We start from the raw sequence: 18,288 nt of genomic DNA on the forward strand, positions 1-18,288 counted from the left end.
TTGGTGCTTCTCCACACCAAGCACTCTTAAACTATACTGCCTACCAGTATGGGTGACATGTGACTCCTACACTTTCAGTCCTTTGGCTTAAGTAACATTTCCTATACACTGATTTACACATATATGATTGATTGTCTCTGTGTAATGTGTGTGATGCAAAGTGCTCGGACACCCTACACTGGTATGAGTGGCGGTTTATAACTAATTCAATGCATCTGAGAGAGTGTGGTTATGGTGACTTGGTCACTGTTAAAGGGTGCTAGTGAGAGAATCTGTGGTGGAGGTGGTCATTGGGGGGCGCCAACAAACATTGTCGCACAGGGCGCCACCAGCACTAAAGCCGGCCCTGCTGCTACTACAGGAACAGACTTTCCAGCACCTTGTACAGTGCTAGAAAATGAATAATGAAAATTAGCTAGTGATTCCGGGCTTTGACAGACTGTTCTGAAGGGTAACTTCTAGAGTAATCAAGTACTTTGTACGTGAATATTCACTTTCATCTGCATGTTTGGTCATTAATTAACACTATCTCTTTAGTTCCCTTCTCCTCTTCAACTTTATTCCCCATCATTAATCAGTGCCACTTTCACCCCATCTCTACCTCTTTCATGTTCTCAACTTTATCTAGCTCCCAGTTTCCCATCCACACTCAACTATGCCCCTTTAATTGTCTCAGCCTCCTCTCTCCAGGGTTTTTCACACGTCTACCATTCTCTTTATTTCACAACTTTGCATTGATCTCCGACTTCCCATCTTCATCTTTCAGGCTTCTTCTCCAATATCTCCCCCTTTTAGGTCTCGTCCAAGGCAGCATGCATACGCTGTCGCTTGCATGAGATATTGTATACAACAAGGGGCTTGGAGCCTACCCATTGCTTAGCATTCATTGTCTTCAGTGTCACTCTTATTTGCTAGCTCCTAATTGCCCAGTGCTTGCTGGCTTCACTTCCTGTTTTGTGTGGAGCATGGACCAAGTACTGATTGCTTCATCTTTATTAGTCCACTACTCGCACTGTGATTGAGGTACTATTTTCTATGTCTCCCCCACCCCCGTTCCTTCTTTCTTCTTCCCCTGTGGTGCTTCTTCCTGTGTTGCTTCTAGTTGTCTGTGTTGCTTCCTCCCCTACCACCTTAGTTGTTTATGTTGCTTCTTCCCCTCCCACTCCATATCCATGTTGCTTCTTCCCCCTCCCACACCCTCTTGTGCATATTGCTCTTCCCTCTTCCACCCCTCATCTCCATGTTGCTTCTACCCCCTCCCTCATGTCATGTTGCTTCTTACCCCATACCCTCCTTGTATGTGTTGCATCTTACCTTGGCCACCTCATAGTATTTTTTTCCTATTTTTTTTAGCCATGGTGCACCACACCCGTGCTGCTCTCCTTTCAATGTGTGTTCTTTTTTCTCTTTCCCTTTCCTCCTCACCGTGTATTCTTTTTCTCTTTCCCCTTCGTCATTTGTTTCCTATCACTTATATTATTTTCCCTAGTTTTCTGTTGTATTTGCAAGCAGTTCTTTTTCACTCCATCTCCCAAATATTTTTTCTTCCTCATTCTATTTCCTACCAACCATTCTATTTCCTTTTTTCTTATCCATTCCCATTTTCTCTCACTTATTTTCATTCCCTTCTATTTCCTCTCCCTGCCCCACCCTGTTTTCCTTCTATTTGAATCTCAAGCCATTTGACTTTTGCTTCTGCTTTCATTTCCATCGTCTCACTCAGTAACTGTAAAGAATCCTTTGCTCCCCAGCACTTCGAGAGGAGAGCAGGCAGCTGTTGCACGGACGCACAAAATACACATATTTTATTGCCATGCGCAAATTAAAGAAGCCCTGTAAGCAGCTTTAAATCTTGAAAACTACATTATCTGATGGATCAGGACTCTGCAGCCTCGCAGTTTTTTTTAAAACAGAAACCCTGCAGCTAGCATAAAAGACGACAGTATCTAGTGAAAACGGGCGCAGGGCTGGACTGGGCAAACAAAAGCAGCCCTTCCAAAAATACTTCAACCAGCCCCCTCTCCCTTCCTCATCTCACGCAATCTCTTTTCAGCAATCTCTCTCTCTCTCCTCTTTCTTCGCCGTATGCTCACTGTCTACTTCAACCCCCCCCCCCCCACACACACACACACACACACGCACGCGCTCTCGCTCTCGCTCTCTCTGTCGCTCTCTCTGTCTCTGAAGTTTACCTGTACCTTCGAGGAGTTGGGGAAAGTGACAGAGGCGTCCGATGCGTCCCGGACTTACAAAACCAGCCTCGAAGGACTCCTTGTGGAAATACCCGGGGGAATAAAAGCCCGTCAGACTCTTAATGGGAGTTTCCAGCAAGGAGACCAACACACCTATCGCATTTGGATATTGAGAATTACTTTCTCTTTGATATTTGATTGTGAACAAATCGAGGATGCTGCAGAAGGCTGCCTTACACAGTCCCCAGTCATGTATACCGTTGCAGCTCGCACAGAGAAGGGAATGCACACACATGATGTAGGTCAATTTGGGTAACCATGTGCAGTAGGTGACAGGCGCACAACACCCATTGGACTCACAGGGCTTCAGCCCCCCCCCCCCCGTCGTGTGTGGCAGCCCGGGATGAGACAGCTTCTCGGGCACACACACAGCCGCACCCGAGCACTTCACAGGTCTTTAAAAGACCATTTGCATGTTAATGAGGCCTTGCTGTTTCACCCCTTCTAAGAGCCCCTGCAGCTCCACTCTGCCTATTGCTTAAAGTTTCAGCCCCCCCCCCCCCCCCCCGAAATTTGGCTCTAGTTACGCCTCTGGTAGGTGATGTGCCTTTATTTGCCTTTGATACCACTGGCACCGCCACCTTTCATCTTAGAGCTCATGAGCAGTGGAATGCCACAGGGCTATTGGAATCTTGTTTGCTTTCTGCAGTTCACCCTAATTTCCATTCTCATTAACTTTCACCAGCAAAAAGGAAGTTAATGAGGACCGCAGAGTTGGCCAAGGTCTCAATCCTGTGATGTCATCAGGGGCCAATGCCTGTGTGATATCACTTCCACGAAACGAGGCATTCTGATGAATCCATGTCCATAGGTGCATGGACTTATTTCGTTGAGTATTCCTTAAGTGTGTGGGGTTTGAGTACATATTCCGAAGTGCGTGTGATAGAGCACAAACCAAAGTACTAGTGGTGACTGGTGAGACTTTTCATATTATAGAGTGCTAGAAGAAGCATTGCCGAGGTTTATCTGAAAGGGACAGACAGTCATCCTGGTCATGCTGGGACTGTTGGGACGTTTGCTTAAAAACGTTTTAACCTTGAACCAGTGCAGGTATTTTTTGCACCCCATCCAAAACAGCATTTTGTTTTCTGGGATGCGTCTCATACACTGAAACTGCGAATATTCATGCCTTATATTATAATTTGTCACAACCAATATGTGTTGCTTCAAAGCTAAGCCTAATCTCAATTTAAAGGAAGCGCTAGCCCATGTTAAATATTTGTAAAGTAGGCCAAAGGAGCAAAATTAGCATTTGCTCAAGAAATCGGTGTGGAATCCCTATATTCGAAATTTGAATCCTGGTAGGAACCAACTAGCATCCTTTCTTTCCAGGTTTGTAAAATGAGAGTTCAGTTTGTGAACTGACCAAAATATTTGGTGTAAATAACTTAAAAAAGGTAAAATATTGTCTCTTCCTCGAGCAGATAAAAAACTGATGCAGACGCGCCTGCATCTTACAAGCATTGGAACAAGTGGATTTTTTTCAACTTTTCCTGTTGTAAATATTTTATACAGGATTCCAAAACAATGTTGCTTTAACTGTTTAAATTATAAATGCAACTGATTCTGGTGTTTCCTCTAATTAGGGAACAAGCAATGTGCTTCCTGCAAAACTTGCAAAACGCCGCTGTGGAGGGACGCAGAAGACGGAACCCCGCTCTGCAATGCATGTGGGATAAGGTACAGTCATTTTGCAGAACTTCTGGTCTTGGGTGTGTTCAGTTGGGGTCCAACTTGTGCTGTGTTGGACCTTTGTACATATCAGAATCCCAATTTTTAATGCCTTTCTGATGGGTGGGCATGTACAGCTTCTTTTTAACAAACTTTCTAAATCTTTCTCTTGCAGTCACTGCCTCTTTTTACTGCTCCATATGCGTTTCTCCTCTGTTTCCATTTCTCGCTTTTTATTATGCTTTTTATTCTATCTATCTATCTATCTATCTATCTATCTATCTATCTATCTATCTATCTATCTATCTATCTATCTATCTATCTATCTATCTATCTATCTATCTATCTATCTATCTATCTATCTATCTATCTATCTATCTATCTATCTATCTATCTATCTATCTATCTATCTATCTATCTATCTATCACGAAGTTTACAGGGGCGTTCTAGTTAGGCTGAGATTTCACTTGTACCAAGCCAGTGAAATTTAGCAGTTCTAGTTACCTGAGCGAACTATAACGTACACCCCCACAATGCACTGCTTATGATATTGCATCACTCATGACATGGTCAGTGACCTCACAGATGACATCACAAATGACATCACTTATGACATCAATTAAGTCTTCTCAAGAGTTTATGGGTTTTAAACATATATGCTAACCTACTGCAAAAGGTACATTAGTATACTAGGTGCACTGCTACTGAGTGATACTACTTCTAACATATATTATGTGAGTGGCTGTGAGACTGTATGTATCTTTGTGTGTAGGGATGTGTAAGTGTCAGTATAGGTGTATAAGTGGGTGTGTGAGTAGCTGTGTGAGTGAGTGACATGCTGTATAAGTGGTGGTATTGGTAAGTGGGTGTGTCAATGGGTGTGTGAGTGAGTGGCGGTGTGAGTGGCTCTATGGGTAGGTAAGTGGGTGTATAGTGGCTATGGTCGAGTGACTGGGTGTCTGAATAGCTGTATGAGTGAGTGACTCAGTGAATGTGAGTGAGTGGATGTTTGGTTAAGTAATTGGTGTGCAAGTGGCTGTATTGGAGAGTGTGTGTGACTGTATGGGTGAGTGAGCAGACGTTTGAGTGCTTGTATCGATGTGTAAATGGGTATGTAAGTTGGTGTGTGTCTGAGAGTCTTTGTATGGGTGAGTGCTGTGCTGAGGGGCAGTATGAGTGAGTGGGTGTGTGAGTAACTGTATAGGTAAAAAGTGGGTGTGTCAAACTGTAGGGGTGAGTATGTGGCTATGTGAGTGGCTGTACGGGTGAGTGGTTGTATGAGTGACTGTATGGGTGAGTGAATGGTTGTGTGGCTCTACAAGTGAGTGTGACTGTCTCTATGGAGGAGTGAGTGGGTATATGAGTACTGGTATGGGTCTGTGAATGGGTATGTGGGTGTGTCAGTGGGTGTACAAAAGGTTCTATGGGGGTACAAGTGGGTGTGTGAATGGTTCTATGGATGATGTCATCAGTGATGTCACTGACCGTCATGAGTGATGTAATATGTGATGTCATAAGCAGTGCATTGAGGGGTCGTAAGTAATAGGTGGCTCAGGTAACTATAACTGCTAAATTTCACCGGTTTTATACGAGTGAAATCTCAGCCTAACTATAATGTCCCTGTAACCTTTGTATTTTTTTCAGTGAATTTCTAAGGTTTTTAAATTTTATTTCCTAACTGTAAAGATCCTGTAACCTTTGGTTTTTTTCTGTAAATTTCCAAGGTTTTTCAAATTCAATTTCCTAACTATAAAGTTCCTGTAACTTTTGTTTTTATTAAGTGAATTTTTATGGTTGTTTAACGAGTAGTCTCATTTGGAGAGCGGTGGATAAGGCACCTACTGGAGATAACAGGAGGGCTTCTTGGCTTCCAAGGTCCCTCAGCAGTCAAGGGGACTTTATCCCCCAAGCGATCGTGCACCAGGAGATGCCTTTGCGGAGGGAGAGAAAGGGGGTATGGCCTCTGAAGTCCTTAGAGCAATCATGCTCTGTGGGACTTACTGGAGGTAACATGAGGAGTGGATGGCCCCCAAGAACCCTCTGGAGCCAAGAGGACTGATTGAGAAATGGGGCATGGTATACAAAGACCTCTCAGCAATCCCGCTGTGTGGGACTGACTTGCAGTAACTGGAGGGCTTGTTGGCCCCTAATGACCCTATGGAGCAAAAGGGACTTCATTCCCCAACCAGTTGTGTTCCAAAGGCACGTTTGCAGAGTGGTGGTGAAGGGGGCGTGGCATCCAGCGACTTGTCAAAGATTTCTTTTCCTTAAAAAACAAATGAAATTAAGGCAGGAGGGCTGCATGGCCCCCCTTCCTTGGGCCATTTTCGGCCCTGGGGCGCCATCCCTGGGCCAGGCCTTTTTTCAGTGTGGGAGTGGAGCTGCCTCCAGGGCTGATTTTGGCCCCGGGGACCTCACCCCGGGGCCCGGCCTTTTTGTTTAATTATTTTTTTTATTAACAGGAGAAGAGGCCAACATGCCCCCCCCCTCCCCCTCGAAGCTGATTTCACCCCGGAAGACACCATCCCTCAGGGCCCAGCTTCTGTTGCACCCACTTTTTAGGTCGACCCTTCCACAGTGCGCATGCGCTGCTCTATGGGAGGCTTCTTGTGAGCACTCCAAACTTCTCCATGTGGGTCTGACTCCTCCCACACATTGGCCTTTGCGTGTGTCTTTCAATAATGAAAGCATGCAAATGGCCAAAGGCGGGTGCATTTCCCACCTCCTTTCCATTTCTGTTGTTCACCTGCATACCTACATACCACCGGACTGACCAATCAGGGCAGCTCAGCCTAGAACAGGCGGATGAAAGAATGCTCGGTAGATGAGGTCTAATGTGGCTTAACAGCCAGAGCTGCCGACTTTGGAGCTGGGGAACCATGTTCAAACCTCGGCATTGGCTCAACATCCTGTGTTTCTGGGCAAATCACTTAATCTTCCTGTGTCTACCAACAAGGAGTATGTCCTTGTGTAACGTTACTGGTGCTCACGTAAAGCGCTCCAATACCTTCGGGTCGAGTTCCCGGACATCCACTATATAAAAAAATGCAAAAGAAAACCAACAAAAAACAATGGCTTCGCTGAACAGAATGGACAGACATTGTGTTGCTAGTGACCACTACCGGCACACTGCAGGTCTAGCATTGATAAGAAAAATAAATAAACCAAAAAAAAGCTGTCCTGACTCCTGACCCATCAGACACGATTACATCAGTTACGTCCATATTGCTAAAATCTCTACCTGTCAAAGGAAGGCAGAAGTGCAGCAAGGACCTCCAGTGGAAGGTTGTAGGTCTGCTGTCGATTTATAACACAGGGACAAGTGTAGAAGCATCAGCGCCTCCATTACGAGAGGGCCAGAATGCAAGCCCCGAAGCAGGATTTACCAGCAGACCCTGGGTTTGTAAGTGATGCGATCTTACTGAACCGTGTCACTGGTGATGTATATCCCGAGTTACTGACTCCAGTATTACCACTGTTAACAACTGAGACATTAGCGGCCTCCATAGATTAACTGTTTTAATCACAGTTCTTTCTAATGAATTAAATCCTTGTTTAAAGTGCTATTTGCTCTGCACTATAAAGCGTTTTGTATTTAAAGGCGCAACAAGCATCTAAAGTCTGGCAATTCAAATATTAAATTGTTTTTTAAAGGAAATGCGTTTCGCTGTCAATATAAATGCAGCAAACGCCTATAATACTTTAAATAAGTACTTCTCAGTTCAATGCTATAATGTGCCTAGTAGTGTCAAAGCTTCCATATTAAAGAAGAGTAGATGTTGCAGCACCAGGATAATGTGCTGAATGGCTAAATACTTCTATGGTCCCCAAGGCGAGACCTATTGGATATGCCAATGCTTGTTAGTGTTGGGGGCTGCAGAGGGAGCCTCAAGGCCCCTGAGGTCCCTGCTGGCTACCCACCTCCTGCGGGAGCCGGAATTGCTTTTACACACAGGGAGCTTTTAATATGCAGCTCCCTGTGTGTAAAAGCAATTGTGCTCTGCTTTGAGCAAGCAAGAGCAAAATGCTCTTGCTTGCTCAAAGCGAAGCACAGTTTGCTATGGGTTGGTGGGAGCAGTAAAGCTCCCGCCAAGCCATAGCAACTAGCTATGTCCAGAGTTGGGCAGTCCGGGGCATAGCAGGAGTCCACCCTGGGGTGTGGCGGTCCCCAGGACCATGTATGGCTCTAGGAGGGGGGCCACGTGGCCCCCCTCCTTCCTTGATTAAGGGTCTGCCTCAGGAGGTGGCGATTCCCAGGGCCGTGAATGGCCCTGGTGGACCATGCAGCCCCCCTCCCGTTCCTCAAAATGCACTTTGGCCCTGGGGAGGTAGTGGTCCCTGGGGGAGGTCAGTGAGGCCCCCATATCAAAAATTAATAGCCCCTAGGAGGTGGTGGCCAGTGGGGCAGGTGAGGTCCACAATGCTTCCATTACATTAGCCCCGCAGAGCTGGCAGTCCCTGAGGTTGTGGGGTAAGCCATACTGGTCTCCCCACACATGAATTTAGTAAACCGCCACGGGGAGGTGGTGGTTCTCGGGGCTGTGGTGCGGCTGTGTGGGCCCCCAGTATGTTTACTACTGTTTGCCCCGAGGAGGTGGCGGTCCCTGGGGTGTGGTGGGTGCCACATGGGCACCCATGCATATTTTTAAAAACATGCCCCTGGGATTTGGCCCATTCGGGAGCTTCTTATAAAAGATACGCGGGAGCCCACATGTCTTTTTTTTTTTATTCTTCTTCTTTTGTCACGGGTTCACCTGCAAGTTTGAGGCACTAATTAAAAAGAAAGGTGCTTTTAACCCCTGGCAGGGTCCCTGTGAGGACCCACCCATCATATCTGGTAGGGTCAAGGTATTCCTACCCTGCCTCCGTTTCTTTATTTTTTTAAACTTTTTTTGTGGGACTGAGCTTCAAGCAGAGTCCCAAGAAGGCTGGCAACACTTGCTGTTTGAAGTGTTTGCATCCAATCAAATTTCAGTGGCATCCACGAGTCCACTGTAAGGACTCGCGTCCCCAGATATCTATATTTTTTTAATCTAAATATGTCTAAAACTACAGAACGGACTTGCACCAAATCACAAAAAGTAAGCTTTCTGGACCAACATCTAGCTTTCTGCCAAATTTGGTGTAATTCCGTTCAGCGGTTCGGTCTGTAATCATGTTAAAAAAAAAAAAAATCCCATAAACATAACATGTGAAAAATGTGTTTTGGGACCGCCCCTTTTTTCTCGGCCCCCGCTTAACGGGTCATCGGAAACTTTTAATGCAGCAGCTGAACCAAAAAGAGGACGCTTTCTGAAAAGATCTTGAAGATTTGTCAAGCGGCGCAAAAGTTATTGGCAAAACAAACGCATTTTCCTTCGAAAACTTTGGTCCTAACTATAATTACCTACTGGCTATCGCCAGAAGGATATAGCTATATCTATTAGCAAGAGCGATGTCCCGCAGAAAGTCCAGTCACGTTCACAAAGCAGGGCCGGCGCAGAGTAATGGATGCAGGTCCAGTTCCAAATCAAGAAATGAATGTGCTAATTGGCAACACAAAGATCTCGCACTTCACTGATTGAAGTTTCAAGATTTAATGGGCAGCGTGTTTCAACCTGACAGTCTTCTTCCTGGCCTGAAAAGCACAATGCACCACGAGGTAGATGTGCAGCGGGGTGAGAAATTAAAGGCAAAAGCTTTCAATCAATCAGTCACTTGTAAAGCGCACTACTTACCCGTGAGGGTCTCAAGGTGCTGAGGGGAGGGGGGTGCTGCTACTGCTCGAAGAGCCAGGTCTTGAGGAGTTTTCTGAAGGTGAGCAGGTCGTGGGTCTGTCGCAGGTGGGTAGGGAGGGTGTTCCAGGTCTTGGCAGCGAGGAAGGAGAAGGATCTGCCGCCGGAGGTTGTTCGTTGGATGCGGGGGACGGCAGCGCAAGTGCACTGATACATTGTATCTTTCAGAATAGAGAACCTTAGTCATGTGTGCGATATATAAGAATACACGGAGCCTGTGAGTGATTATCATTTGTGATTCACAGTATACAGTTCGATATACAATAACACAAAAAGCTAAAACAGGAAGCAGGAAAAAGTGGCCTTTGAATACCTGTGGAAGAAAATGCATTTTAGTCCTCCCCCACACATTTGATATACGTTACAGAATGCAAAAGTGTGCCATACTTAATTGTACTTCGCAGCCGATAAGTGATAGTCTAGTGCCTTTAGAAACTGAGCACTCTCCGAAATCTTCTCGACTCACCGCCAAACCAAGCAAAATGGGCAAATCAAACAATACAAATAAAAGTAGGAATGAAAAAAGTGCCCCATCACTTTGAAAGCCCATAAATGGGAACATTGACATAAGCCTTACAAAAGCATGTGACAAACATGACATAACTAGAACCGAAAACACAAAAGTGAAAAAACATACATAATAACCCTAGGTGCACATAAACTAAATATGTGCCCCTGGGAGGGCAAAAGCACATGGAATTCCTTAGTGCCTATCCATAGCAAGTCACTTGGCAGAAAAGAAATGCCTAAAAATTGGTCGGCAGCCGGTGAAAAACAAACCAAAATACGAAGAACCCAAAGGGTTGCTCAAAAAAGATAAAAAATTAAAGAAATGAAAGGAACAAAACCTAATGAAATAGTAGTGTCACACCATCACAGATGAAAAGTACCTTAACATTTAGATTCAGTAAAACAGTGGAGAGTCCTAGCGATCAGAGTCCACATCAGCCGATATGCACACAAAGCTCCTCAACCTTATTCAGGTCTCCTGGAGATTTGCTACCAAGCAGAATAATATACTCAGACTCCAGTTGCCTGAGTTTCCTTTCTCTGTGTCCACCATCTAATCTAGGACCCTAGTAATCCTATCAAAATAAATAAATTACAAAAGGTCAGTGTATCCCTTGAGCTCCTTTCACCAGTGGCTGGCTACAGGATAATTCACATCACTATAGTGCTCTAAGAATCGGTTTTTGATGGAGAAATCATGCTGCTCATATACAATTAACAGGAGTACAGCCCATTAACTCAGGTGAGACCGGGCATGCTATGTAATATAAACAATGTCTCAACTGCATGTTTTTGAAAAAGACAATTTACAAATGGTGAGTTCAATCACATGTAAGGCGGGACACAAGATAGGGAGACCACAGAGCCAGGGAAGGTAAGGGAAAGTCAAAGATTTTTTATGCATTTCATTTTCCTTTTAGATTTCCCCTTGCTCCTGCCCCCTCCCACCGGATCAAGACTAATTACGGGCCTCGCGCTACCGGCTAATTTGTTTCCTACGCGCCTTCCCCTGCCTTGAAATTGGGTAACTAACCTTCCACTCCCACCCTCTATTTTATTTTAATTTATCATCCTTCATTTTCCTTCCCTCACGATTATCTTTGTCCATAGATCCCGACTGTATCCACGATTTAAATTCAAGATTTCTCCATATTAGACTCTCTACTCACTGCCTCTCTATTAGGTAACTTCGCTTCCTCTATATTCTTTCCTTTTTCTTTCTTGGGACTACTCGCTCTCTGATCAACCCTTTCTCCCCCTTTTTCCATAGAAGCACTACCATTAAACGTAACGACCTATTGTCCTGATGATGACCTGAAATAATACAGGTTGAAACGCCGTCGACTATACAGCCAAGAACCCAGGCGCTCTTGTGGTCAATTCAATTACCTAATTACCCTTGTATAAACAACTTGTATAAAGTTTTGTATTTCTTTTGACCACTTTCTTAAAATCTTCTTTCAATTCGCTGTTCACGGTGTTCTGTTGCACTCCTTTGTCACTGCGCCGTTCACTTCTCACTAGCACATCCAGTGCCCACTTATTGTGTGTGTATTATGGTCATTGTATAATTGGATGTACTGTAGTGCTTCTCACCTGCTTACAGAAATACATAAAAAATCTTTGACTTTCCCTTACCTTCCCTGGCTCTGTGGTCTCCCTATCTTGTGTCCCGCCTTACATGTGATTGAAGTCACCATTTGTAAATTGTCTTTTTCAAAAGCTCATATACGAGGGGTCTCCAACCTTTTCTGTGTTGAGAGCTACTTCTGCTCAAAGAAAGTCCTGCTGAGCTACTAGCATATGTTATCACTGTAAAGTAGTGACAACATGTGTTAACATTACACTATGACTACTCTAAGCAGGATTGTCAGTAGTAATCACCCAAGCATTCAAGATAAGATTACCAGCAGAAATAGCAGGAAAGCATTTCTCACTATTAAATGCCACCCCCTCACTAATGAAGTTACGTTCAAATTATCAAATGCTCTGCGGCACAGAGGACAGAACTAGAGTAGTAAGTCCCACCCCCCCCCCCCAACTCAGCTTGAATTAGCATTCGGCTATCAACTTAAATGTGTTTTAGAAATAAAATATTTTGTCTTCGTCAGCATATTAGTTTTTGAAAATACGCATATTTTTTTTCTATCAAATACCACTTTGCATTTTGGGCAAATAAATTCGGTTTTCAGAATAAAATTGTTTTCTAAAAAACATTTTTGCCTTTAAAATATCAGTTTTCAATTTTAGAAAACACACAATCCACAAATATCAGTACTATCATGTAAAAATGCCTCACATAGACAGATTCTGCTTAAAGTGTCCAGATATTACAATCATAGGTAATGGATTCTCACCATAGCACCAAGTATGCTTTTGTTATGCAAATAATGCCCACCGTTATACCAAGGCCAACGTAGCAAGGCTGGGCGCCATAACATCCAGGATGCCCAACGTATATCAGTTATGGCCATCATTGTTCTGCAAGAAACAGTCATCCTTTTGTCAGGGGTGGCTAAAAGTAGGCCAGTCAATATGTCAATGATGGCAGCCGGTATTGGAAAACTACACTAAAAAATACCCGTAATATTCAAGGATGACCATTATTACAGCATGGGCACTATTATGCCATGAACGGAAACAATTGCACCAAAGATAAAAGCCTTATGATGCAGGCCAGCAAACACATTTGACAGTCCTTGACTCTAGACGTAGCTTCCAGGAAACAACACTGTTTATTAGGGAGCGACACCATGTCAGACAGACGACACATAAATAAACGCAGACAAGGCTATTATTTTTTATTTGCTTTGGATCCATACTCTGCTCCTCTCAGCTCTTGGGTTGATCATGCTCCTAACAAATTTTCTCTCCGGCTCCTACAGTCCCACACTTTGGTGGGTCTGCACTGATTACTACTGTCATTCTGTGATAGTGCATTGTTCACATATGTGCTGGGACTGAAAGAGCAGGGCGTATAACATGGCCAATCTCCTTGTGATTTAGAGTTAGCTTGGATACAGACAGTCAAGTGGCAGACCCGTTACCATACTCAGTTTGTGTTTGAGTGTTATTAAAAGGGTCTGCTATTGGTTTGGTTGGCTTTCACTCTAAGGGGGTCATTAGTATAGCGGGCGGATCGCCACCGGTCATATGGCGGTGGCGATCTGCCCGCTAAAAACCTCCGCCTGCTGCAAATTTCCCCCCCACCACATTACCATGGCGGGGGGACCCCGGCGGACAGAAAGACCGTCCACCAGTTTTCCGCCGGTAGGCAATCCGCCCGATTGCCTACCGGGCGGAAAAGCAGGTCATATGGTGGCGGTGTCTGGTAGACACCGCCATCCATATTACTATGCAGGCGGAGACTTGCCTTTCTGTGGCGGCGTTGCCGCCACGGAATGAAGGCGGTTTTTGACATTGGGGGCCCATAGCGGGCCCCCAGGGATTCTGGGGGGTGGGGGGTGCACATGGGGGGTACCTATGGTACCCCTCTGCATTTCAATGTACAACGTGGCAGGCACCGCGCGGTGCCTGCCATGTTGTGCATTGAAAGGCACAGGCTGCCTTTGTGGCATTGCGGCGGGCGGTGCTCTCTGCACCGCCGGCCGCAATGTTGCAGATACGCCATGCGCCCGCCAGTGTGGCGGGCGCATGCTAATCAGGAGTGCGGGACCACCACACCCTCAGCGGGCGGTCCCGTTTCCCGAGGGTATGGCGGGCGGACAAAGTCCGCACACCATACTAATTGGGCCCTAAGTGTTTTGAGATGAGCGGTGCTGCCTTCTTTAATATGCATAGACTCTCTGAGATTGTCTTGGCTTGTCTTCAACTCTGAGAGCTACTTTCAGGGTACTGGCGAGCTACCATTAGCTCCCGAGCTACTCGTTGGAGACCCCTGATCTAGGCATAGCTTGGAACAAAGCAGCTTCCCACCGCAGCCCCAATCAGCTGGCAGTACCATGCATCATTATAAAGGAAATAATTGTTGTCTAGACAAAATATTAGCATTTTGAGCAACATCATCGAATGATCATGCATACATATAGTCTGATCACTAAACAAATTCCTGCATGCTTGGATCCCCAAGTCATGACTTATGCATGTGTTAAGTGACGCCGCATCCATGGTGACGAAGATGTAATCTGTCTGCCAGGGTATTCCCCCCACCTTATTGATTAAATCAGTGCGGTCTCTGCAATATGAGAATAGGTTGAGTACACATGGTAACAGGAAAAAGTTTAAATAGATAGAAGTGTACTCCAGTCGACTATTGTTAGTAGATATGATGGGTCTTCCCGGTGGCTCCTCCCTGTTCTTGTGGACCTTGGGTAACACGTAAGAGCAGGGAGCGACAGGCTTGCTTACATATAGAAACTGATTCTCCTCCTTGCTCTAAAGACCCATTTTCCTCAAATCTCCCAGGAGAGTGTGATATTTAAAAATGGTTTGCATGTATTTGTCAAAAGTGCTAGTTTCATAACTCCATGTGGTGTTAAACTGTCTAATCGTCTCCCTGAGATATTTATTGATGTCCCAGAGGACCACAATCCCACCCTTATCTGAGGGTTTGATAATGTTGTGTCCTTTAGAAAGAGTGTCTAATGCTGTATTTTGTCCTCTTGTGAGATTGGAGGCATAACTGCTCTTCGAGTCCTGCCAAATTCTCATAAGATATTGTATCACTCATGGAAAGTGTCTACATTATAGTGTGGTGTTATGGGGTTGCACCTGTATTTGGGTTTAAAATGGTTAAGACTTGTCCTGTCCATTTCAAATTTCAGTGAGCATAAGAAATCCCCTTTGTAGTCCCAAATAGATGCCCCTCCTTCAATCCTTTAAACCTTCAATGTCACCCCAAAAAAAAATCATCAAAAGTAGAATCGCGAACCGGGACAATTGCAGAAACGACCGTTTGAAGAGCAATACTTTTTTCTCTATTGGCTGATGATGAAAAGTTTTTGAGTAATTAGTGCAAAGTAAAAATGAGTTGTCCCAAAACCCATTTTTCCACAAATGCAATTTTCATGGACTTTATAAATAGATGTAGCAACAAAATGGCTGAGCGAATTTATGTGGAATTTGGCAGGAATATAGATTATGGTGTGGAAAGGACCCTTTTTGTTATTTGATCTAAATTTCTTCAGTTGGTTTCAAGTAATCGGCAGACCCTCCAGAATTTTACAATTTCACGATTCACCAAATAATCGTGAAATTAGCTGAGGAGTGCAATGACCACAATATTTATCTGCTTGGCAGCAATAAAATGTCTCCATCAGACAGGAAAAATTGCTGCTATCTTATTGGCTGTAGCACACACACATCACTATCTGGCGCTGTACAGCCGTAATAGCTGCCTGCTTTCTCCTGCTGCATTAGGGATTGCAGAAGCGAAAGTACAATGTACACGCTCAGAGCTTATTCAGCTCGAAAGTAGCACTTTATTAGCAAACTCTGTAAAGTGGCACTAATGTGTTTGGATGCAACTCAAACCAATCTGGGGACTTTGCGGCTACTTTGTCTTGTGTCTGAGGCTGCACTCTGAAAGGGGAAAATGTCTCAAAAAGACAACATTTTTTGCAAAGTTTTTTTGGGATCCATTTCACAGGGCAACAACTGAAGGAAAGGAGAGGAAAAAGGTACGTGCCGTTTCTTGAAGTCATGGTTTTTAGCAGGTGAGAGAGAGACCGAATGAAGGGGAAAGAGAGAGAGAGAGAGGAGAGAAGAGACCAGAAGATGGGAGAGAACAGGCAGAAATAAGTGAGCAGGAGGTGCATTTTTAATGTTTGCTCCGGTACACATTTAATCTTCCACGCGCCCTGCTGGGCACATGCCTTTGACTCTTGCCTCTTTTTCACAAGTTCTCCATAACGGTAAAGCAAAATGCTCCGGTCTGTCACGTCAGAGGTCCCTCTATGAATGCATCTTAAAACTAGAACTGCAGAGGCTGCTTCCTGTACGGTTTGAGGAGAATTGATCTGAAAGAGCTGCATACCTTAATCCCAATTACGTTGAAAGAAAGACAAGAAAACAAAAGTAGCACTTCACTGGCAAACTCTGTATAGTGGCGCTAATGTGGTGGGTGTGACTAAAACCAACCAAGCCACTTTGTGGCCAATTTGTTGTGTTTGAACATTTTTTTCCTTTTGTTTCTCTGTCCTGAGGATGCACTTTGGAAGTAAAAAATTCCTGAAAAAGATTACATTTTCAGCAATGTGTTTTTTTTCTTTTCTGGATCCATTTCTCAGGGTAACGAATGAATGAAAGGAGAGGAAAAAGAGGGTAAGTGCTGTTTCTTGAGGGTACGGTTTTCTGCAGGTGAGGAGGATTGAGAGAAAGGGAGGGGGAGGGAGGTAGGGAGGAAGAGAGAGAGATGAATATAGATTTGGCAGTGGCCTCCGTGCCAAAAGCGAAATATCAATACAATTTAATCAACGCCCCGGCAAGCTCTGTAAGATAGGCTTTTGAGAACATGCCATGGGGCGAGAGGCCTATTTTAGTCCATCTGAAGCAGCTACAAGGATTCACAAAGCTGGACCTCTTGTAAGAGTCCCACAGAACAGAGTCATGGCAAGCAGAGACTGTAGCAGCCGATGAAGGTACACAGTGAGGGGCTTAATGGATGGAAGCTCTAAAACCGAATAACAATCCGTAACCCACAATTTTAAATCAATAATGAACTGGAATAAATTCACTCATGGAACTGTGAGTGCTGATTTCTCCCTGTAGTCGGGGTTTCCACAGTACACTTACCGCTGTTGACTAAGTGCTTTGAGGTTGGGGGTTCACGTTATGTCATTGGCTGTCAGACAGTGTTGTGTATTTTTTTCATTGGTGGTTGAAGATTAGCAATCGATGAAATGCATGAGCAAAGCCTAAGGATATGGTCCTTGGGGTGTGAATAAGGGACTGGAAGCAAGCAACGGAACATGTGTCTACATAAGTCTAGAGTGAAGCCGCAGAAACAATGTGTGATCTTGGCCAAGAATCCATAACAAACAAAACCAGTAAGAGTAGGGCAGTGCACTGTGCACCTTTTTTATTTTCATTTATTCAGCCATGTGTGTAGCTGCGACTGGCACATGCCATGTGCTTTTTGGACATGTTTTTATTTGATACTTCATTTGTGACAACTTCAGACACTTGTATTTTTTTGCCTTTAGAAATTTGTGTTATGAGGACTTGTGTATCTGTCTTCACAGTAATAAGCACAGGCTTAAAAATCCCAGTATGCATGATGTTGCTGGTGAAAAATCTCAACATGGTGGAAGGTGCCACATTGAACCTGGGTCACAGCAACACAGCCCCCCTATTGTATATAATCATGCGCAACCATTATAATCAACCTGTGACCCTGAACTGCACATCCTCCTCTGATACAAGAAATCTAGTGGTCAACTCATACACAATGACCAGTGCTCCCCCCACCCACAGTGGACTGCATGCTTTTATGTTAGCTAGGCTTTATTAAAATGGATGATGTTGGCCTGTGTTATGATCTATCTTTACATTTGTACCTGTTTGTTGTGTACCTTTTCATACATGTTTTATACAAGAGCCATACCTACTCGCTTTGTTAGTAACTGTTTTACTAAGCAATTCTGATTTTCCTCAACCAGTCCGTTACATTTCAAAATGTGGTGTCCTATAGCAGATGGCTCTGGGGCTTGGAACCGCTAGACCAAAGTTCGCACAGTGCCACAGAAAACAGGATGACTAGCAACCCTGTGCTATTGTGCTTGGCTTAACCTATGATCCAGAATGTAACCACAAAGGAGAATATAGCAAATAGGCACTCTCAGATACTTTAAGCATGCCCATTTCAAAGTGGAATAATCTGCTTAAACAGTTTTCATTGATTTAAGGCTGAAAAGGAACGATTACAAGTAAAAGAAAGTGCTGCAATAATGCAGCAAAATTAAAAATGTTGTGACTCTAAATTATCAAATCTATGCCGCAATATCCTGGGGGGGGTCTGAATAAGGGACAAAATCTTAATGATATATTGAGCCGTGGTATACCACAGTACATGGCGATGATGAAACTCACTCTTATTGGTTAAACAAGGCTCTTGCAAAAT

The 18,288-nt window shown here is 44.3% G+C and overlaps 1 protein-coding gene across 1 annotated transcript in view; it reads left to right on the forward strand.

Moving 5' to 3' along the window:
• The window catches only part of ZGLP1 (zinc finger GATA like protein 1), a 160,221-nt gene that overhangs the window by 105,200 nt on the left and 36,733 nt on the right, over nt 1–18,288 (forward strand). The window contains exon 4 of the mRNA XM_085650723.1: nt 3,839–3,932. Within this exon, the coding sequence (XP_085506849.1) occupies nt 3,839–3,932 (94 nt within the window). The remainder of the gene's footprint in view (nt 1–3,838; nt 3,933–18,288) is intronic.

This window comes from Triturus cristatus, chromosome 4_1, assembly GCF_964204655.1.
Source record: "Triturus cristatus chromosome 4_1, aTriCri1.1, whole genome shotgun sequence".
Classification (NCBI taxonomy): domain Eukaryota; kingdom Metazoa; phylum Chordata; class Amphibia; order Caudata; family Salamandridae; genus Triturus; species Triturus cristatus.